Source organism: Vidua macroura, chromosome Z (assembly GCF_024509145.1).
Source record: "Vidua macroura isolate BioBank_ID:100142 chromosome Z, ASM2450914v1, whole genome shotgun sequence".
Lineage (NCBI taxonomy): Eukaryota > Metazoa > Chordata > Aves > Passeriformes > Viduidae > Vidua > Vidua macroura.
In genome coordinates this window covers 62,953,475-62,970,370 of record NC_071611.1, presented here as the reverse complement: position 1 = coordinate 62,970,370, position 16,896 = coordinate 62,953,475, and the positions used below count along the sequence as shown (strand labels likewise).

At 34.7% G+C, this 16,896-nt stretch overlaps 1 protein-coding gene across 1 annotated transcript in view; it reads left to right on the top strand.

The window, feature by feature from the left end:
• MCTP1 (multiple C2 and transmembrane domain containing 1) overlaps positions 1 to 16,896 on the top strand; it is a 219,220-nt gene that overhangs the window by 109,693 nt on the left and 92,631 nt on the right. Inside the window, exons 12-15 of the mRNA XM_054002904.1 lie at positions 1,264 to 1,366; positions 1,706 to 1,807; positions 2,151 to 2,225; positions 3,772 to 3,891. Coding sequence (XP_053858879.1) covers positions 1,264 to 1,366; positions 1,706 to 1,807; positions 2,151 to 2,225; positions 3,772 to 3,891 — 400 coding nt within the window. The remainder of the gene's footprint in view (positions 1 to 1,263; positions 1,367 to 1,705; positions 1,808 to 2,150; positions 2,226 to 3,771; positions 3,892 to 16,896) is intronic.

Sequence of the window (16,896 nt, the reverse complement as noted above, 5' to 3'; positions counted from 1 at the left end):
CAATAACATTCCTCTGCAAAAACAGTAGGAGCTTTAGTTTTGTGTACACTTCACTTTATCATACATGAAAATGCTATATTTTGCCCTTAATGTCAAAACTCAGTGTGATTTTAATTTTTGTTTTCCCCTCTAGATTTATCATTCATATATTTAGCATCCACAGGTTTTTGTGACCTGCAGTGAGCTCTCAGAAATGAATTCAGAGCAAAAGAAAAAAAAATCTCACCGTAGTTGTACTTTTCAACAGCTTATTATAGTAGTTCTCATTTCTGTATCTGCAAAACCATGCTAAATTGTTCATTAATATATTTTTACCAGTAGAGCCAATAACTAATTATCCTATACTTCACAACAAAGTTCTCTGTACAAGGAATTGCCTGGATTTGTAAAGGACAAAAGATTAATCAGAAATCAAATAGAAAACCTCTAAAGGGTTTCAAGGCCTTCCTTCTATGTACATTTACATTTATCCTCAGATTTCTTAATTAATTTTTGGGCTAGCAATCCCTCATCTGGAGGAATATATTTTACTGAAACTGAACTGCTTTGCTTTAATTTGTATTTCCTGGATCAGCCATTCAATCAAATATGAGTTCTCTCAAATAATTGTTTTATTCAAATAAGGAATATGAATTTTTCACCCAAAAGTTTACATGTAGAGTTATTTCCTGTGCATGGCAATGGAGTATTTAATAGCTTGCAGTCTTTTTTCCTCAGTTGTACCTGAAAGACGCATTGTTTCATATTGTTTGTTCTTTATTTGCTATAATTTGTTGAATATTAGTAATTAAATGATAATTTCAGAAACAAAGAACTTGTTCTTAGTGCAAGGTTATATTCTTGTAGTTTGTAATTATTTCTATTTACAAACCTACAGGTTTCATTGTATTTGCAGTAAGAATTGCCACAAGGGTAGCGGTGTTTAAGAGTAGCTTTTAAAAGCTCTCTGTCCTTCTGCTGGTGGCTGTAAATCCCCCAGTGCTTCTCCTTGCAGGTCATGCAGTTCAAACCCCAGGCAGATTTAAAGCAACGTCCTTTAGAAAACTTGTGCTGGAAAAGCCTTGCAGAGAGAAAGAGTCATAACTGCAGCTCTTTGAAAGTATTTTGGTTATATGCAGAGATGTCTCATTCACTTAATCTCAGTTCTCCACCATGGCTTGGAAAAACAGATGGATATCTGTGTTAACCTTTTACAGTTTTGTCCTTGGTACCCACTGGTGTAAGCGTGACTTCTTTCTTCTGTGTGTACTTCTCTCTTTGTAGCAATATAAAGGACATCCATTCAGTGCTTGAAGTGACAGTTTACGATGAAGACCGCGATCGAAGTGCTGACTTTCTAGGCAAAGTTGCTATACCATTGCTGTCTGTAAGCTTCATTCACCTGACATACTGCTCTGAATTTTTCCCGCTGAAGGAGGGAAAGAGAAAAAAAAATTTTTTGCAGCTCTGAGTCTGTCATTTCCCAACCAAGGTCTGTAATAAGAACACTAAAATTTTAACATAGTCTATTCACGGCCATGTTGAATCCCATGATAGTTAATTTTTCCTGACAGACTCGGTCCTGGTAATGAACAGGTACTTGTCAGACTTGCCACAGTTGTTTTGGGTTCTCTGTCAGTTTCAGCAGCTGGGGGTCAGGGGTCACTGGGGGGGTGTATTCAGCGGAGACCATAAGACAGACGGCTGTCATGTCCTTTTCCTGCAGATTCAAAATGGTGAACAGAAAGCCTACGTCTTGAAAAACAAGCAGCTGACAGGGCCAACAAAAGGGGTCATCTATCTTGAAATAGATGTGATTTTTAATGCTGTAAGTCTTAACTTTGGGTTTTTTTGTACTGCTAAAGAGTTCAGTTTCATGAAAGCTTTTGTCCCTGATTTGTAGAGAATTTCTGTCATTCCTCATTTTCTCTAAGCCTTGATGTATACCACAGAATACTCTTCTGCCACTGCTTGGCACACCTACTCGTTTTGTTACTGTTGCTGCTATTGCTGCTAATGTACAGAGCAGCAGCTCTTGTCTCTGTGTATGCTTATGTGCCCCGAGCTTGGCAGCCATGACTTTGAAACTTGGTAAATTTTGTGAATTGAAGCCTGTGTTACTAGTGAGGAGCAAGTAAACTTGAAATACTGACACGCATTTTAATGCATAGGTGAAAGCCAGCATACGAACCTTAATGCCCAAAGAACAGAAGTACATTGAAGAGGAAGACAGACTGTCTAAACAGGTAAAGAGTAAGGCAACACTAATCCCTTCTAAAATCCTTACTATCAAATGTGCACATTCAAATATCTGGTACCCTACTGCTGAGAGTAAAGAATAACATTTTCATTACATGTTTACAAAAGAATATGATAGGCTGAGAAGTCAGAAACTGAATACATGGGTTTAATGTGTCTCCTCTATAAATTGCTGCCTAATTTCCATCAAATACATGAATAAGAACACAGTTGAAACCATTAGGTTTCACACATATCAGATTATTGCACAGGTGCATGTAAAATAAGTCTTGCATAAACTTTTGCTGTTAACTTTGACCCAAAAATTCTCCATTTGTTGCAGGGTAAAGAATCATCATTCTCTTAGCCAAATTTCAAGGAGGTTACTTGAGTAAGGTTTGAATCAAAGGTGAAAGCAGACTGAAACTCTTTGGAATCCCTGGAATAGGAAATGTCTTGACTCTTTTTTCTCTGGATATTTTTGCTACACACAATTTTAATGCTTTGGTAAAAATTATTTAAACACACATGTTTTTCTGCACTCAAACTACTTTGGACTCATTTTTTCTTGTTCCACAAATGTTGTATCTTACATGGAGAGAATTTGTTGGACTGTGGGAACAAGATTTTTGTTGTTTGCAATGAAAAGTCAAAGGTCTCAGAACTTCTTTCTTTGTTTCTGAAAGCTTGTATACTTAAGCATGGTTTAAATTACCTGCTGGATGAATTTTATATCAGTTTATGATATAATTCATAAAACAACATTTCATAAGGCAAAATATTTCTTTATTTGCAATTTTGAGTAATACAGTTACTAAAGCTGAATTTTGCACTACTATTCCAGCAAAGAAGCAACAAAGCCTTTTACTCAAGATTAATTCTTCTTCCTATATCATAAATGAAAATGGCATTGTCACTTTTGGTGATGGCAGGAGGAGTGACCATTTTCTATGCATCTCAGTACAGAAATAATTTGTTCACTCTTTGTGGTGAATTGTGTTACCATTTTGGAGGATTTAAGTACATTTTCCTGAATCAAAACCTAGAGTTGTTATATCTTACATATATATAATTTGAAAGTATGTAGATTACCTTGGTAAATACTTAAAACAATGCTTTCAAAATGCATCACAGTAGACAAATTTGTTAAAAATGTTAAAAGGAGCAGATATCTTAATTATATTAGAGCAGTAGTGTTGCATGGTTTCAGGTTAGTGTCCTGCAGCATCTTTTCATTAAAAATGGCCAACACTTATTAAAGGCTTAATGAAATTGAAATCTAATTAACAAAATAATTTGTGAAATTTTGCATGTGGCTTTTCAATGATGAACAATTTTTGTACCATCTAGAATTAAATTCAACAAATACCAATTTACACAATTAGCAAATTCCCTCTCTTCCAAGGCTCAGATTTTAAACTAACTTGCTCAATTTGTGAGCTAGAGAGCTTAATATTTTCTCAGTCTTTCATCAAAATTGAGAATGACAGTATGAGCCTCTCCTGAAACTTTTTGGGGTTTTGAAATATTTTCAATCTTTCATCTGTTTAACAGCTACTGTTAAGGAACTTCATCCGGATGAAGCATTGTATCATGGCGCTCGTTACTGCTGTCTGCTATATTAGCAGTTGTTTTGACTGGGACTCTCCACCAAGAAGTCTAGCTGCTTTTTTGGTATGATCTTCTTTATACTATTTTTAATCATCCTGGTGTGTTTGTGTTCTAGACTGGGAGACAATACTGTGTAGATTGGTGCTTTCTTTTTAATTTATTTTAAAGTTTGCATTACTATGATATCATAAGTCATGTTTATTTATAATTGTATATTTATAGTAAAAAAGTAATCGATTATATAAGTTGCAAGCAGGTGATCCAAATTAAAATAAAGTCAGTGAACTGTGGATTATATATTTTAAGCTTCTCACAAATAACGTCCATTAAATTTTGTTTGGTCCCCTTGCATATTGAATAATGACTCTCAAAGTGTTTTTGATTAATAATTATTCAAAGGTGGTGTTCCTAGATTAAAAAAATCCACCAAAATAAAACAAACAAACTTTAAAACCATAAATGCAAACAAACCTTTTAGGCAGCAAGCTCTGGTCATAGTTTTTAGTGAATGGTTTTAAGTAAATTTGTTTCTAGCTATTTAAACAAAATTGCTGTTTCTTCAGGAACATTAATAGTATTAACCTTATTTTTCTACAGTTATTAACCTTATTTTTAAATTTTAAAAATTCCAAGCACAATGTAGATTGCATTGCGTTACCCAGATAAATACCTCTTTATTTTCAAAATCATAAGAGCTACAAACAAGACCATTATTTTTTCATTAGACAGTAGAAATGTATGCATGGGCATACTTTCTGGAATTTCTAAGGTTTTTTTAATTGGCTGAGAGGTACTGAGATTAGTAGCCTCTCCACCATGTTTATGAACAGAGAAGGGTTTTGGTATAATTTTGAATAATTATAGATATCGTCTGGTGACAGTACTTTTTACTTAGGTGCCTGAAGGTCAGGTGCCTCAAATTTGGAGAAATCAAACCAGGCATTGGTAGCTGTCTGTGCAGTAAAATGGGGTAGTTGGGTCACACTGTTTTGCAGAAAGTTTCTCCTTGCAGGGCTCCGTTTTTACTGTGTTGCTTGTTAAACCCTTGTTTGCCATGTTCATTGGGTGTACAGGAGATACGTGTGCTATCCAAAGAGCCAGGGGGTTTACTTGTACTGATGTCTATAGTAATGGCACTGTGTGCAAATATAAAATATGCTTGCTACTGTTTGCTGTAAGAAAGGCAATCTATCATTTCAGTTAAAAGTTATCAACACTTCATAGGAAAATGCAGGTTTCAACATAAAACTCAAATGTTCATATTGCTATTACTGATTCAGTTAGTAAGTATTCATCACTCTAAGTCAGATTTTAATATGGATATGGAACACTCAGCTGTTGCCAGTGGAAGAAAGGAAACTGGAAAGACATCAAATTCTTTGGGCATTTTTTTTCCCCATGGCACACTGCTGTGGCCATGAAAGCAGTGGTGTTGCTGTTAAACTGTAATTGTTTCTGTTCATAAAAAAAAAATCAGAGTCATAATATGTAGTAGTAGTAGTAGTATGTAAAACAGAATTTAAGTAGGGAGGTCAATAATCAGTATATGTTATTATTATAGTTACAGCATATTGCAGTAGAAACATTTTCCTGGTTATATTTTTATAGAAATGTTCGTATTTTTCATACTTACTTATATAGAGAGACATATATTTTAAAAAATCTGATTTTCTTGGTTTTGTTACAGTAATTTTTTTTGCTTATGTAAGTGTTGCAGTAAATTTTTATGATTATATATCAGTGCTATGATTTTACAGATGTATTCCAGTTCTGCATCCAAAATGCCTCCTGTGCTTTTTGACCTGATGTTATCCTCTCCAAGGATCAAATCATTCCTCTGTCAGCAAAAGAAGTCTTTGCTGGCCAAGGCAAATATATGTGAATTTTATCAGGATTATAAGCTTTGGGTTTGGATGGTATCTGGACTTTCATAAGCTGTTGAAATCTTGAGAGTGATCCACTTGCTTGTGTTATGATGAATTATACTTGCACTAAGGTTACATTCTAATTTAATAGACTGTATAAAATAAATGTACGTATATGTTTCATTTTCTCTTCACTATTGTACAAATTATATCTCCTTGTGAAGTTGTCTTCTAGAGGCTAGAATATCTCACAGTGAAATGTCAGTTCCAGAAAGGAGATGAGAAGCAGGCTGTTCTGGAGGTTTTCAGCTCTTTAGCCAGACTAATAAGCGACATATGAGAAGTAAAGCTTTAAACTAATCATTTTTCTATCCTGTTGGATTTGAAAATATACTGTGATGGGTGCATCCTGATACAGAGTTACAGTCATTTCACCTAGGTTGCATATGTAAGGGTTAATTTTTCTATCTCCCAATGTCCCATGTTCTTTGCATTACAATTATGAATACTTTTTTATTGTGTGGCTTTTCTTTCTGATGAGTATATTAGGGGACCACGGGTGAAGAAATTCTGGCAGAATAGTTCCATTTTCAAAAATTTAATTTCTAAGATAAATCAGGAAAGGAGAACTACTGTTGGAAACCTACAGAAAACTTTGATTAATATGTTAACTATAACAAGTTACAGTTACCTGTTTCATATGCCTTGTGCACTCTTCACTGCAGTTTTTTTTAAAGTCATTCTCCTTGGAGAGTCACACTGTTAGTCACTGAGGCTAACAATGTTCATTGAAAGGGCTTGCTGATTATTTATACTCCTGAACGTAGCTGTCTCAAACTTTTACATTATATGGGACATTTTAGGTACAGAAATGCTGTATTGAAGTTTTAGGATTGATTATTTCTAAAATCTGTTTGAAGGCATCAGCTCAATGACCAGTGTTGCCTGTGCTATTCATAGACACACAGAAACGTCAAGTTAAGTTTTCAGTGTTCTGGATTATGCATTTCCTCAACTAAACAATATTTTACCTGTTTCTATTAAACTTCATAAGCTCATCACCTTCACTGGGGATTTTGTATGAATAACTGAGAGTTTTCACTCCATTTCTTTTTTTTTTATGCTTTGATAATTCACAGCAGAAGAAAAATTATATATATATATATAACTGTCATGCTGATATAACTGTGATGTATTAATAGCTGGGTTTTTTTTCAGATACTTAAAGATATTAATAAATAGCTCATGAACCATAGGTTGATCTGGCTACCAAATGACTTTGTCTTAGATCAGTTAGAAAATTCTATATTCTCTCCTGCTTTTTTGTATTTATTTCCTGCTAAATAAAGGAAGTGCATAGGAACAACATGAAGTTAATATTTCAGTTCCAGAACAGCTTTATTATATCACATGTCTAGGCTGATCAAGAATGTGTTGTTGCATACTTTTATTTATGCTTCTTAAGACCTAAATACAGTGGGAAAAACCAGAAAAAGTAGAGAGCATTTGCTAGAAAATCATATATTTTTCTCTGTTCAAAACAGACCTTTGCAGTATTTAGCAGTTAATTTTTAAAATTATTATTTGGTAATTAATATGGGACATTTCAGGAGGAAGAACTTCAGTAAAGTATGCAAAAGTGGATGTTATTTCTTCAGATTAATCCACTGTGGGCACTGAAATGTCTGCTAAGTTTGGCCTAATTTCCATCAGCTTCTTAACCAGAATTTTCTGTTCTGATAGATGTCAGTGGGTGTAACATAAGGGGAAAAAGGTGTGTATTCTTTTTTTCTGATACTAGCAATTCTCACTGTAATGAGCAGAAAAATAATTGGACAATGGGGCTATCAGTAAAAGAACACACGTCAGTGTGAGTCAATGAATTATTTTATGGGACAAACTTTAATCTTGAAATGGGATTGTAAATAATTTGTGCTACCATCTCTCCATTTGGAATTCTTTTAACCATTTCAGTCTTTATACAGTAAGTACTACTGTGTTTAACATTAACATTTGATACACATTTAATTTCTGTACTGCTCTGTGGTCCTTAGGGAGCTTTGCTCTAGTGCTACAGGAGAGAGACAAAGTATTGATCAGTTAACATTTCAGCTATGTATGTTGCAAAATTAATGAAAATGCCAGACAAAAATGTCAGAGTGCACAAAAAGTTAAAATTTAAATTTGATAATTTAATGAAAGTTTAAGATGCGCATTATCAAAAATATCCCCTTGCCTTTGAAGTATTTTTCAAAACTGAGTAAAGAGAATTTTTCATTTAGAGTATTTTACTTAGAGGTACACTCAACATGAACTATGAGGGAATATATAATCTTCAAAGTGTCTGGTATCCCAAAATGGCCTCAGTAAGGTACTTAATTGCCTACTTGAACATTTAACTGTTATGCATAGAATAAACATAGTTCGTTTTTCACTTAGAAGCAGAGTCACCTCACGTGATGAACATACATGTTAGCCTCAAATTAAAGCTTCTTATGAACACATTCTCCTATTCCTGTTCTTATTCCTTTCATTCATTCTATATGTGTACATGCATACACAGAGAAGATACTTTTCTTTCTTTCACAGCCTCTCAAATATTGATAAAATTACTCTCCGTGCATCCAAGTCATTTGTCAGGTCTAACTCACCTTCACTTTGTCTTCTAATATTACAGAATTCATGTGTGAAAATGACATAATAGTATCCCTAGCTTTTGATTGTGTGTTAGTTCTCTTGCACGTATGCCATTTAGTTCTGGAGGTGTCACATTAATTAATTGAAAAGGAAACAGGATTTAAAAGAACTTGTTCCTAGAAGGATATGAGATAGCAAAGCAATTTTGTAAATTTACTGAGGTTTTTTCCCCAGTAAAAAGGGAAGCAATCACTACTGTGTATTTTGGAAGCATTGTCACTCAAAGATGAAAGACAAAGGTTATGTTTCCAGAGAGATTTGATATGATACCATCGGGGGTTGGAATGCATGTTGTAATTATTACATATTTTCCTTATTTTTTGACATTGTAATAGTAAGAGAATCAGAATTTCACGTATATTAAAAAACTTGTAGATGTTCCCATCGTGGATACCATTATTGAGGACGTAACCTTCAAATAGCATTTTTTGCTGAACCTGGACAAAATGTATGATCAAATTATCCTTGCCATCTCTTGTCTAGAATTTGAAATATGAATAAGTGCTGGTAAGGTAGTTGGAAAAGCTTTTATCTCCCAAAAAAAGCCTTTCCAAAAATTGCTGTTGCTGTAAAACCTGCCTGTTCTCAAAAGAGAGATTTGCAGAGGTAAAGTGACATGGCAATGGCAAGGCCAGGAACAAGATTAATTTCTTATGCATGTTACACACATGTGTAATAGTCTTTCAGCTTTTTGTCATCTGTATCTGCACCAACAGGTTAAAAAAATAAGTGACCAGACTATTGTGGGGTTTGGTGTTTTATTGTTTTTTTCCAAAGTAAAGCAGACAAAAAGAAAAGGGGTCTAAGTTCTGTTTCCTCTCCTCCTAATTTTCTATATATCAGCAGAACTAATGTTGGACCTCTTCAAAAGTACAGTGGAATTTAGGCTTTTTACAACACTTAGCTATATTTTGTGTCAGGCTTTAGAAGGTAGAATAGGAAAGCAAAAAACAACAGAACCTGGTATATAGGACCTAAGAGATCCATTAGCTATTAATACTGAAAGAACAATCCAGCACCAGCTATGATTAAAAATGCACCTCTTAATTATAACAAATGAGTAATGATACTGTTGTGGAAAAACTGGTGTCATCAGTCTACATCTTTTGTTTCACAAATTGTGTGTTTGCAAATCTGATACAAAGAAAGACTCAGGAATATTTGTAAAAAGCCTGTTTAAGTATTTTATCTTGTTTATAAAAAGTCACTTTCATTTTACTTTCTTCACAGAGTGACTGCATACTTGCTAAACTAGTTTAACAGTGAGATTTATTGCCCAAGCACAGACCTGTGCCATTTTCAGTAATGTCGAGCATCCCGTGTGCTGTCCAGCTACTGTCCCAGAAGAGTATGTGTCTGTCTTAGGTTCTCTGTCATTTCTGCCATCACCATCCAAGTGACTGGGGTGCCCACCCGAGGGTGTCTAAAATGGCACTAGCTCTACGTTTAAGCAATTTAATTGCTCCCTTAGGTGTTTATTTTACCTGCATATATATTTTAGTACCTAACTAGATGCTGTTCTGAGTTTCTTCATAATCTTAAGGTGTTAAATCTCAAAAACATCTATTCTATGCAGGGAATTACTTTCCTTATTTTCTATTTCCTTATACAGAAATAGACAGCAGCATAAAACATTGGCATCACAAGTCTTAGACTTTTCCTTCAATATTATACCATTTTTCCCATGTATTCTCCTTAGGAAGCTGACAGTATTCTGAAAGTATTTAACTGCCAAATCTTTTTTAATGCTATTATAGCTTGATACACCAAAAATCCTGATGGATGAAAATACGGTTGATGAAAAATTATGGAAGTTGGCAAAAACTATTGTTTACTCTCCTGTATTTAGGATTACCTAATAAGTTCTAAAAGCAAGCTGTAAGGCAGTGATGTGACTAGAAATCTGGCCAGCCAATTAGTGTGAGTTACAGTCTTACTCTGCAGTATATTTCTGATAACCCAAGGTATGTACAAGGCAGTCCCCCAGTGCCTGGTGTTACTGGAAGAGTTACAGAGTGAACCATTGGGCCCCTAGAGAGGACTTGCATTGTATCACCAATTCTTACTTGCACTGTCCTCTTCAGTGCATAAAACAGTACTGAATGAAAAACTTTGCACTTGAAGGAATTCAGACATCATTGACACTGAATTTGGATAATTACTAAGTAACTTGGGTGTTCTAAGGTAGCTGTGTACCCTATTATCCTCAGGTGCCCTGAGGTGCTATTTCACAGTTATCTCAGAAGATCTTGGCCGTTTAAACTTCCATGACTTAGATACTGCACATGATTGAGTTATAACATATCTTTTTCATCATCTTTTAAAAATAAGTATTATGAGAACCAACACATTACAAAGCCATGTTACAGAGTGTTTTACTTCCTTTTTATTTTAGTAGGAATGGGTATTATAAGGTTTGTTTTGAAGTGAAAGAACTGTAGGACACATTGATTTCTCTGGGCCATTCAGTAGTTAAAATAATGTAACATAATGGTTTTGCTAAAAGTTGCAGTATAGTAACAAAAGCAGCAGATGTGTTTTGGTAAGAAAAGCTCAAGTAAGGTAAATCAGACAGAGAAGCAATTCTTTCAAATCTTTTGAAAATACAGTGTGCAAAAGGCTTAGAAAGGACAGAAATTAAATTCAGAAATTAAACCACCAGTTTCTTCCTATTGCTCCTTAAGGAATCTTCAGTGTACTTATCCCTGTAGAGTAGCTGTTTCTTTAGCAGGTATGTAGCTGTAAGTGATGACATAAGTGTTTCAGTGGAAGAATTAAGGAAAGAACCAGTTCTTTTCAATGTGCTGGATTTTGCTGGAGTGAAAACACTTTAGACCATTTTGTAACATTTCAGATATGCATAAGAAATAGATTTCTATTGCTTATATTGTTTAACTCACAATTTTATAATTTCAGTTTTGGTAGCTGAATGGGAAATGCAGGCTGTTAACATAAAAAAAGCCTTAGAGCATATGTTGTGTCTACTACGGCCTCATAATGCTATATAACTAACAGTAATTGCTTTTATTGATGATGTAAGTAAAACCTTTAAAAAAACCAACCCTAAGTAATCATTGCAAAACTTAGATGTGAAGTTTTGTCTTTTTTTTCTAAAGAGGGAGTGTCTGCCACAGGTGTTTTTAGCAAAAGAAAGATGCTGCATGTTTCCCATTCCATAAATGTATGGTTTGGTTGTGGAAAGAGTTTGAAAGCTTGTTTCATTCTTGTAAATCCCTGTGAGGTGGTGATGCTGTTTGTGGTGGTGATGATACCCCACCTGAGGTGGACTTGCAATGCAAGAAGCTTTGTTTCCAGTGGAACTCCACTGAGATATGTAGGGAAGTGCTATGAAAGCAGTGGTCTTTTACAATTATTTTTGTCAGAGATAGGGAAATTTCCTTGTGACAGAGTGTGAAAAGGCCATAGCACTAGAAGTTGTCCCTTTCTTAGGATAACGAGTCTGTGTACTGAGCAGATGATTTTAATGTCAAGGGGACAAATCTCTGAAGGGCAGTGTTGCAGAAAAACACCTAGGAAGTTCACGAAGGGTGGATATTTATACTTTTCTTCTAAATTATGTATGAGTTATACAGCAGTTTATTGGCATAATTTTTATTGTATAGTTTCAGTCAAGGTTAATGAAGTTTCAGGTTGTTTTCCATCCTTGAAAAATTAAGAAAACATTTTCCAAAAATGTTGCTTTCCTGAACTACTTTTCTATGTGCTTTTCTCCTATCCCTCCCAAGACAGCACCTAAAGATCTTGGTGACAGGGGTGAATCATGTAGATTACTATCCAGACAGGATGTTTTCTTAAATTTCTCAGTTAAAGGCCAAATTTATGGTTGCAGTTTTGTGAAGAAAATACTCTTGTAGCTTTACCTCACTGGTAAAGCTTGCATGTTTGCAATGGCCTATCTTGCACAGTAACTTCTTGTACTAGTCATGGCAATATAAAAAGGAGCAAAAACTGCCTCAAAAATAATTTTAGTTAAGTGTCAATGCAAGAAACAGTGTTGTCTAGATAGTTTTTTTAATACGTGGAACACTTAACTGTGTGGACAGAATGTTAAATTTTTACCAAGTGTCATGCTTAAGTGATTTAACTTCTGCAGGAAAGAAGTTGACCTTGCAGTAAAAAGCCTGTAAATGTCATAACCATTTGTTTGACAAAACCAGGTTTTTTTTGTTCATTTATTTTTTTAGCTTATTTACTCTTAGAAAGAATAAAAAAAAAGATGGTTATACATGCAATCTGTTTAATATTTTGCAATAAACAAGGTATAATTTAAATTATACATAGCAATAAATAAGACATAATTTCAAAAATATTGTTTATTTTGGGTTCAGTGGCAGATTGTATTTATTCCAGGGTAAGTATTAACACTAATAACTAGAATTTTATTAGAATTAGAATAACTAGAATTTATTAGAAATAACTAATGTTGTGACTCCAATTGTTACTGAAGAGAAAAAAAAAATATCTGTAAGCCAAATGGCTGCAGCTAATGTTGAATAGACTTAAAACTGTATAGCACATATGTAAGTTTGTACATTTCCATGAATAACATCTACACTATTACTGTTGCTCTGAAGTTACAAGAAACCAACTGCTTTCCATGTGTACAAGTACTCTATGGAGAACCCACTGATTTTCAAAAATAAAAAAATTGGCATAATTTAGTCTTATTTATTTGGGATTGACTGCTATTCTCACAGTGGTTATTAGCACTGCAGAGTTATCTGTTAAAACTGGTATTATATATTTGGAACTTTTGGTATTTCCTTACATTTCTCCTAAGTTCTTAAATGCTTGTGTCTGTTTAGCTGTTATTGCTCTGTTTCTTCCTGGTGCTCATTTACAAGGCAGAGAAAAAAATCTCTTCCTTATCTCAGACCAGAATGCACAAGTGCATGCATTTTAATCTTTATTTTCCAATGACAAATCCTTCATTTTCCAAGAAAAGTGTGTTTTAAAAATTAAAACCAGCTAATTCCTTTGAAAATGGATAATCACTACCGCAAGGGATACCAATAATGTCTATTAAAGTATGTTTTCCTTTAAGAAGAAAGACTTGGTAATTTTTGCTTCGTATACAATATTCTTGCTCTCCTGACTTGAAGAAGAAATAATACCAGCAGATAATATATTCCTTTAACATGAGTTAAATTTAAAAGTAGTTTTTTTAATATTTGCCACCGTATTATTACTTGCTTAAAGCACTGTTAGCAGAGGCATTCTGAGTTAATAAACAGATCATAGCATTAGTATATAAAATACAGTATACTTTTCCCAAGACAGTGATTACCAGCATAAGACCACATTAACAACACTTAATGCTTGTCCCTTAAATGTGCATGATTTTCATCTCTTGGAAATAATATCATAATATTGCAGCAAGTAAACATGGAAATGTATTGGAGTGATTTATTTTACAGTAGAGGTAACTAATGCCTTGTTTGAGCTTTGTTTCTGTATTATATCCCTCTCTTCATAGCACTGCAGCTTCACATCAGCCAGAATACGGATTTTAATCCTGAATATTAAGCTTCTTTAATACAACTCTAGTGAAACACATTAAAAAGAAGTTATTTCTTTATCACAGTCTATTAGCTGAAACATTTGGAAAATAACTGCAGTGTGCCGGTAGGTATTTATAATGTAGTATTTTCACATTCAAGAATCACTTTGGCTGTGGTTTATGGAGTTTTAACATTTCTGCTTTGCTCCAAGCATGCTTCAGATTTTTGTTAGCTACTTTGATTTCATCAGTATGAGCAAGATACCTCTCTATAAATTACTGGTTCACTGGAGCATGTTTCTTTGCTTCAGAATTGAGAGGTCCGTCAGCCCCATCCAATAGATGGGGTGTGTGGGGTTTGTGGGGTTGTTTGTTTTTTGGTTTTTTTGTTGTTTTTTTGTTTTGTTTTGGTTTTGGGGTTTTTTTTGTTTGTTTGGTTGGTTTTGGGTTTTTTTTGTTGTTGTTTTTGTTTTGTTTTGTTTTTGTTTGGTTGGTTTTGGTTTTTTTTTTGTTGTTTTTTTTTTTTTTTTTTTTTTTTTTTTGGGGGGGGGGGGGGGTTTGTATTATTTTTTTTACTTAACCTATGGCTTTGATATGCCAGTCTGGAGTTACCTGCCAGAGCCTGGGCTGCCCACCGAGGTCAGGCACTCTTCTGCCTCTCCACTCCAGCACCTGCACACCTGCAAACTGAGACATGCCCCATTCAGCCCTGCAAGAACAGCTCTATTGTTGCCTTTTCTGAGGGAAAATTATTCCAGTTCTACTTCTGAATTAAAATCAAGGCTGTTATTACTCAAGGGATGTTAGGCCTCGCTGCTTTTTTGAGAAAACAAATTTGCTGTAACTTTAGCTGTAATTTAGTAGCACTTGGGTACAAATAGAGGCTACATTGTATAGAATGCGAGGCAGAAAGTAAGGGTTTGTTAAAGCCATAAAATGGTTAGATAACCATTGTATATCCAAGAGCAGCCATATCAAAGCCATAGGTTAAGTAAAAAAAAAAAAAAAAAAACCAAACAAAAAAAACCCAACAACCCCACAAAACAAACAAAACACAAAAAACCCGCTTCAAACATTGTGTTAAAGAAGTCAGATTTCCGTCGATGTGGAGAATATAGCAAAATTGCACATTTCCCAGAAGTTTATGTACATTTGCCTTGATCAACAGCCCACTCAGAGAATAGTCATGGTAAAGGCTACTCAGGTCTTTTTCTGCAAGTTTTTGGATTGGTTTAGTTTTGCTTTCTTACAGTAAATGTAGCAGAGCTGTGCTGTTCTTAAGTGCGACCTTCTTGAAGAATATGATGTCAAAATGCTTAAATACACTTTCCCTTTTGTTGGTTGATTCTTGAATGTCAGGGTTTCATAGGAAGAAATAATACTGCTTAAAACCTCAGTCCTGTATGCATAGCCATTGCAAATGATGCTGTTGAGGCCAATCCAAATCAGTCAAGTATTTTATTCCGTCAAAGTTCATTTTTACAACCGTGTGCTTGTTCACTGCCTTACATCCTGATTAGGCAGCAAATGTGCTAACTCTCTCTTTTCCTTTTTTTTTTTTTTTTTTTAAATATGAAAAAACTCCAATTTGGTGTTAGGAGTTTGATCTTGCTGATTAGCAAAGTTAAAGTTAAGAACTTAATGTGCTGTCTAATCATCTGGCAGCAGTCATTAGTGAGTGACAATGCAGCTAATCCCCCCTTCCTCCCCACCCCAACACACAAGCCTATCCCTCCATTCTCCCCAAAGCAGCGGCAGCCACCTCCAGGCACACTCTCGGCTGAAGCTGGGAGCAGGGAGTATGTATCTGAACCTGGGAAACTCTGGTTAGTATGCTTCATTGTCTCCGGATCACTGCACTCACCCTTCTGCTCCTTTACTTACAATGTCTAATATGTCCGATTTGAATTAAATTATTTTAATTAAATCATTCTACTCTTTCTCGTTAAGAGGTGTAACTGGTGGTGTTATAAATCAGTTGTCCCCTCTTGATTTGGCCAAAACTATTAAGCCAAAGATTAGTGTGGATTCTGGCATAGGCAGAGCAAAAGGTGTACTTGAAAAGATTGTTAGTACTTAAACAGGAACTGAGAGATACAGCAGTTACTTTCATAAGCACCAGAAGCATTCCTGCTGCTATTTTTCTCTCAGCATTATGTCACAAGCAACGGGTTCACTGTTTGCAGGGAAGGCAAAAAGCTGAGAAGGGAGTTTTTGGTTTCAGGATGAAAATAAAGTTTATCTTGGTTTATCTCTGATTTAAGCTGTCCTGTCATTTGCCAGTCAGAGAGTGTAACGAATGCTCGGCTGCGTCACTAGACAGAGTTTTTCATAGATAACTCCTCAACAGCTGATGACACTGCACTGTGATACTCTGAAGCTTATTTTATTTTCTGCAGACATTAATTCTTTCTTGCATTCTTTCTATTAAAAATTGAAAAGTCTGTCTCCCCCCAAGATGCAGTAAGTAAACCCAAAACTCTGAAGAATTCCTAATGCAGGAGAAGTGTTTTAGAACAGGGGATGCCTGTGCTCTAAAATGTGATTATTGACAAATTAAATTCTGTTGCCTAACTGGCAATGATGAATGCAGCACTTCTCTGAGACCACTTTAAGATCTAGCTGGTAGAACCAGCAACCCTGATACCTCTGAAGTACAGGACTGCCTGTTTGCTCTGTAATGTATCTTATTTCTGCTGAATTTTGATTTTTAGAACAGATAGTCAAATATAAAATATATATTGGCTAAACAATAACAGATTATTTCTGGGTCACTTTCAGTGTTGACTGGGCTGCATTTTTTAAGTTAATGCAGTTTAAAAATAATTTTAAGTTTCCCAATATGAAAGAAAGTGAGACACTGGATTTGCAAACAAAAGCTTTGCTAGTTTATGACAGGTAATCCATCTTTTTGCATTACTGTAGCATTCTACCCCAGATAATTTTTCATAATTGGTAATTTTTGAGTCATATATGTTGTCTATT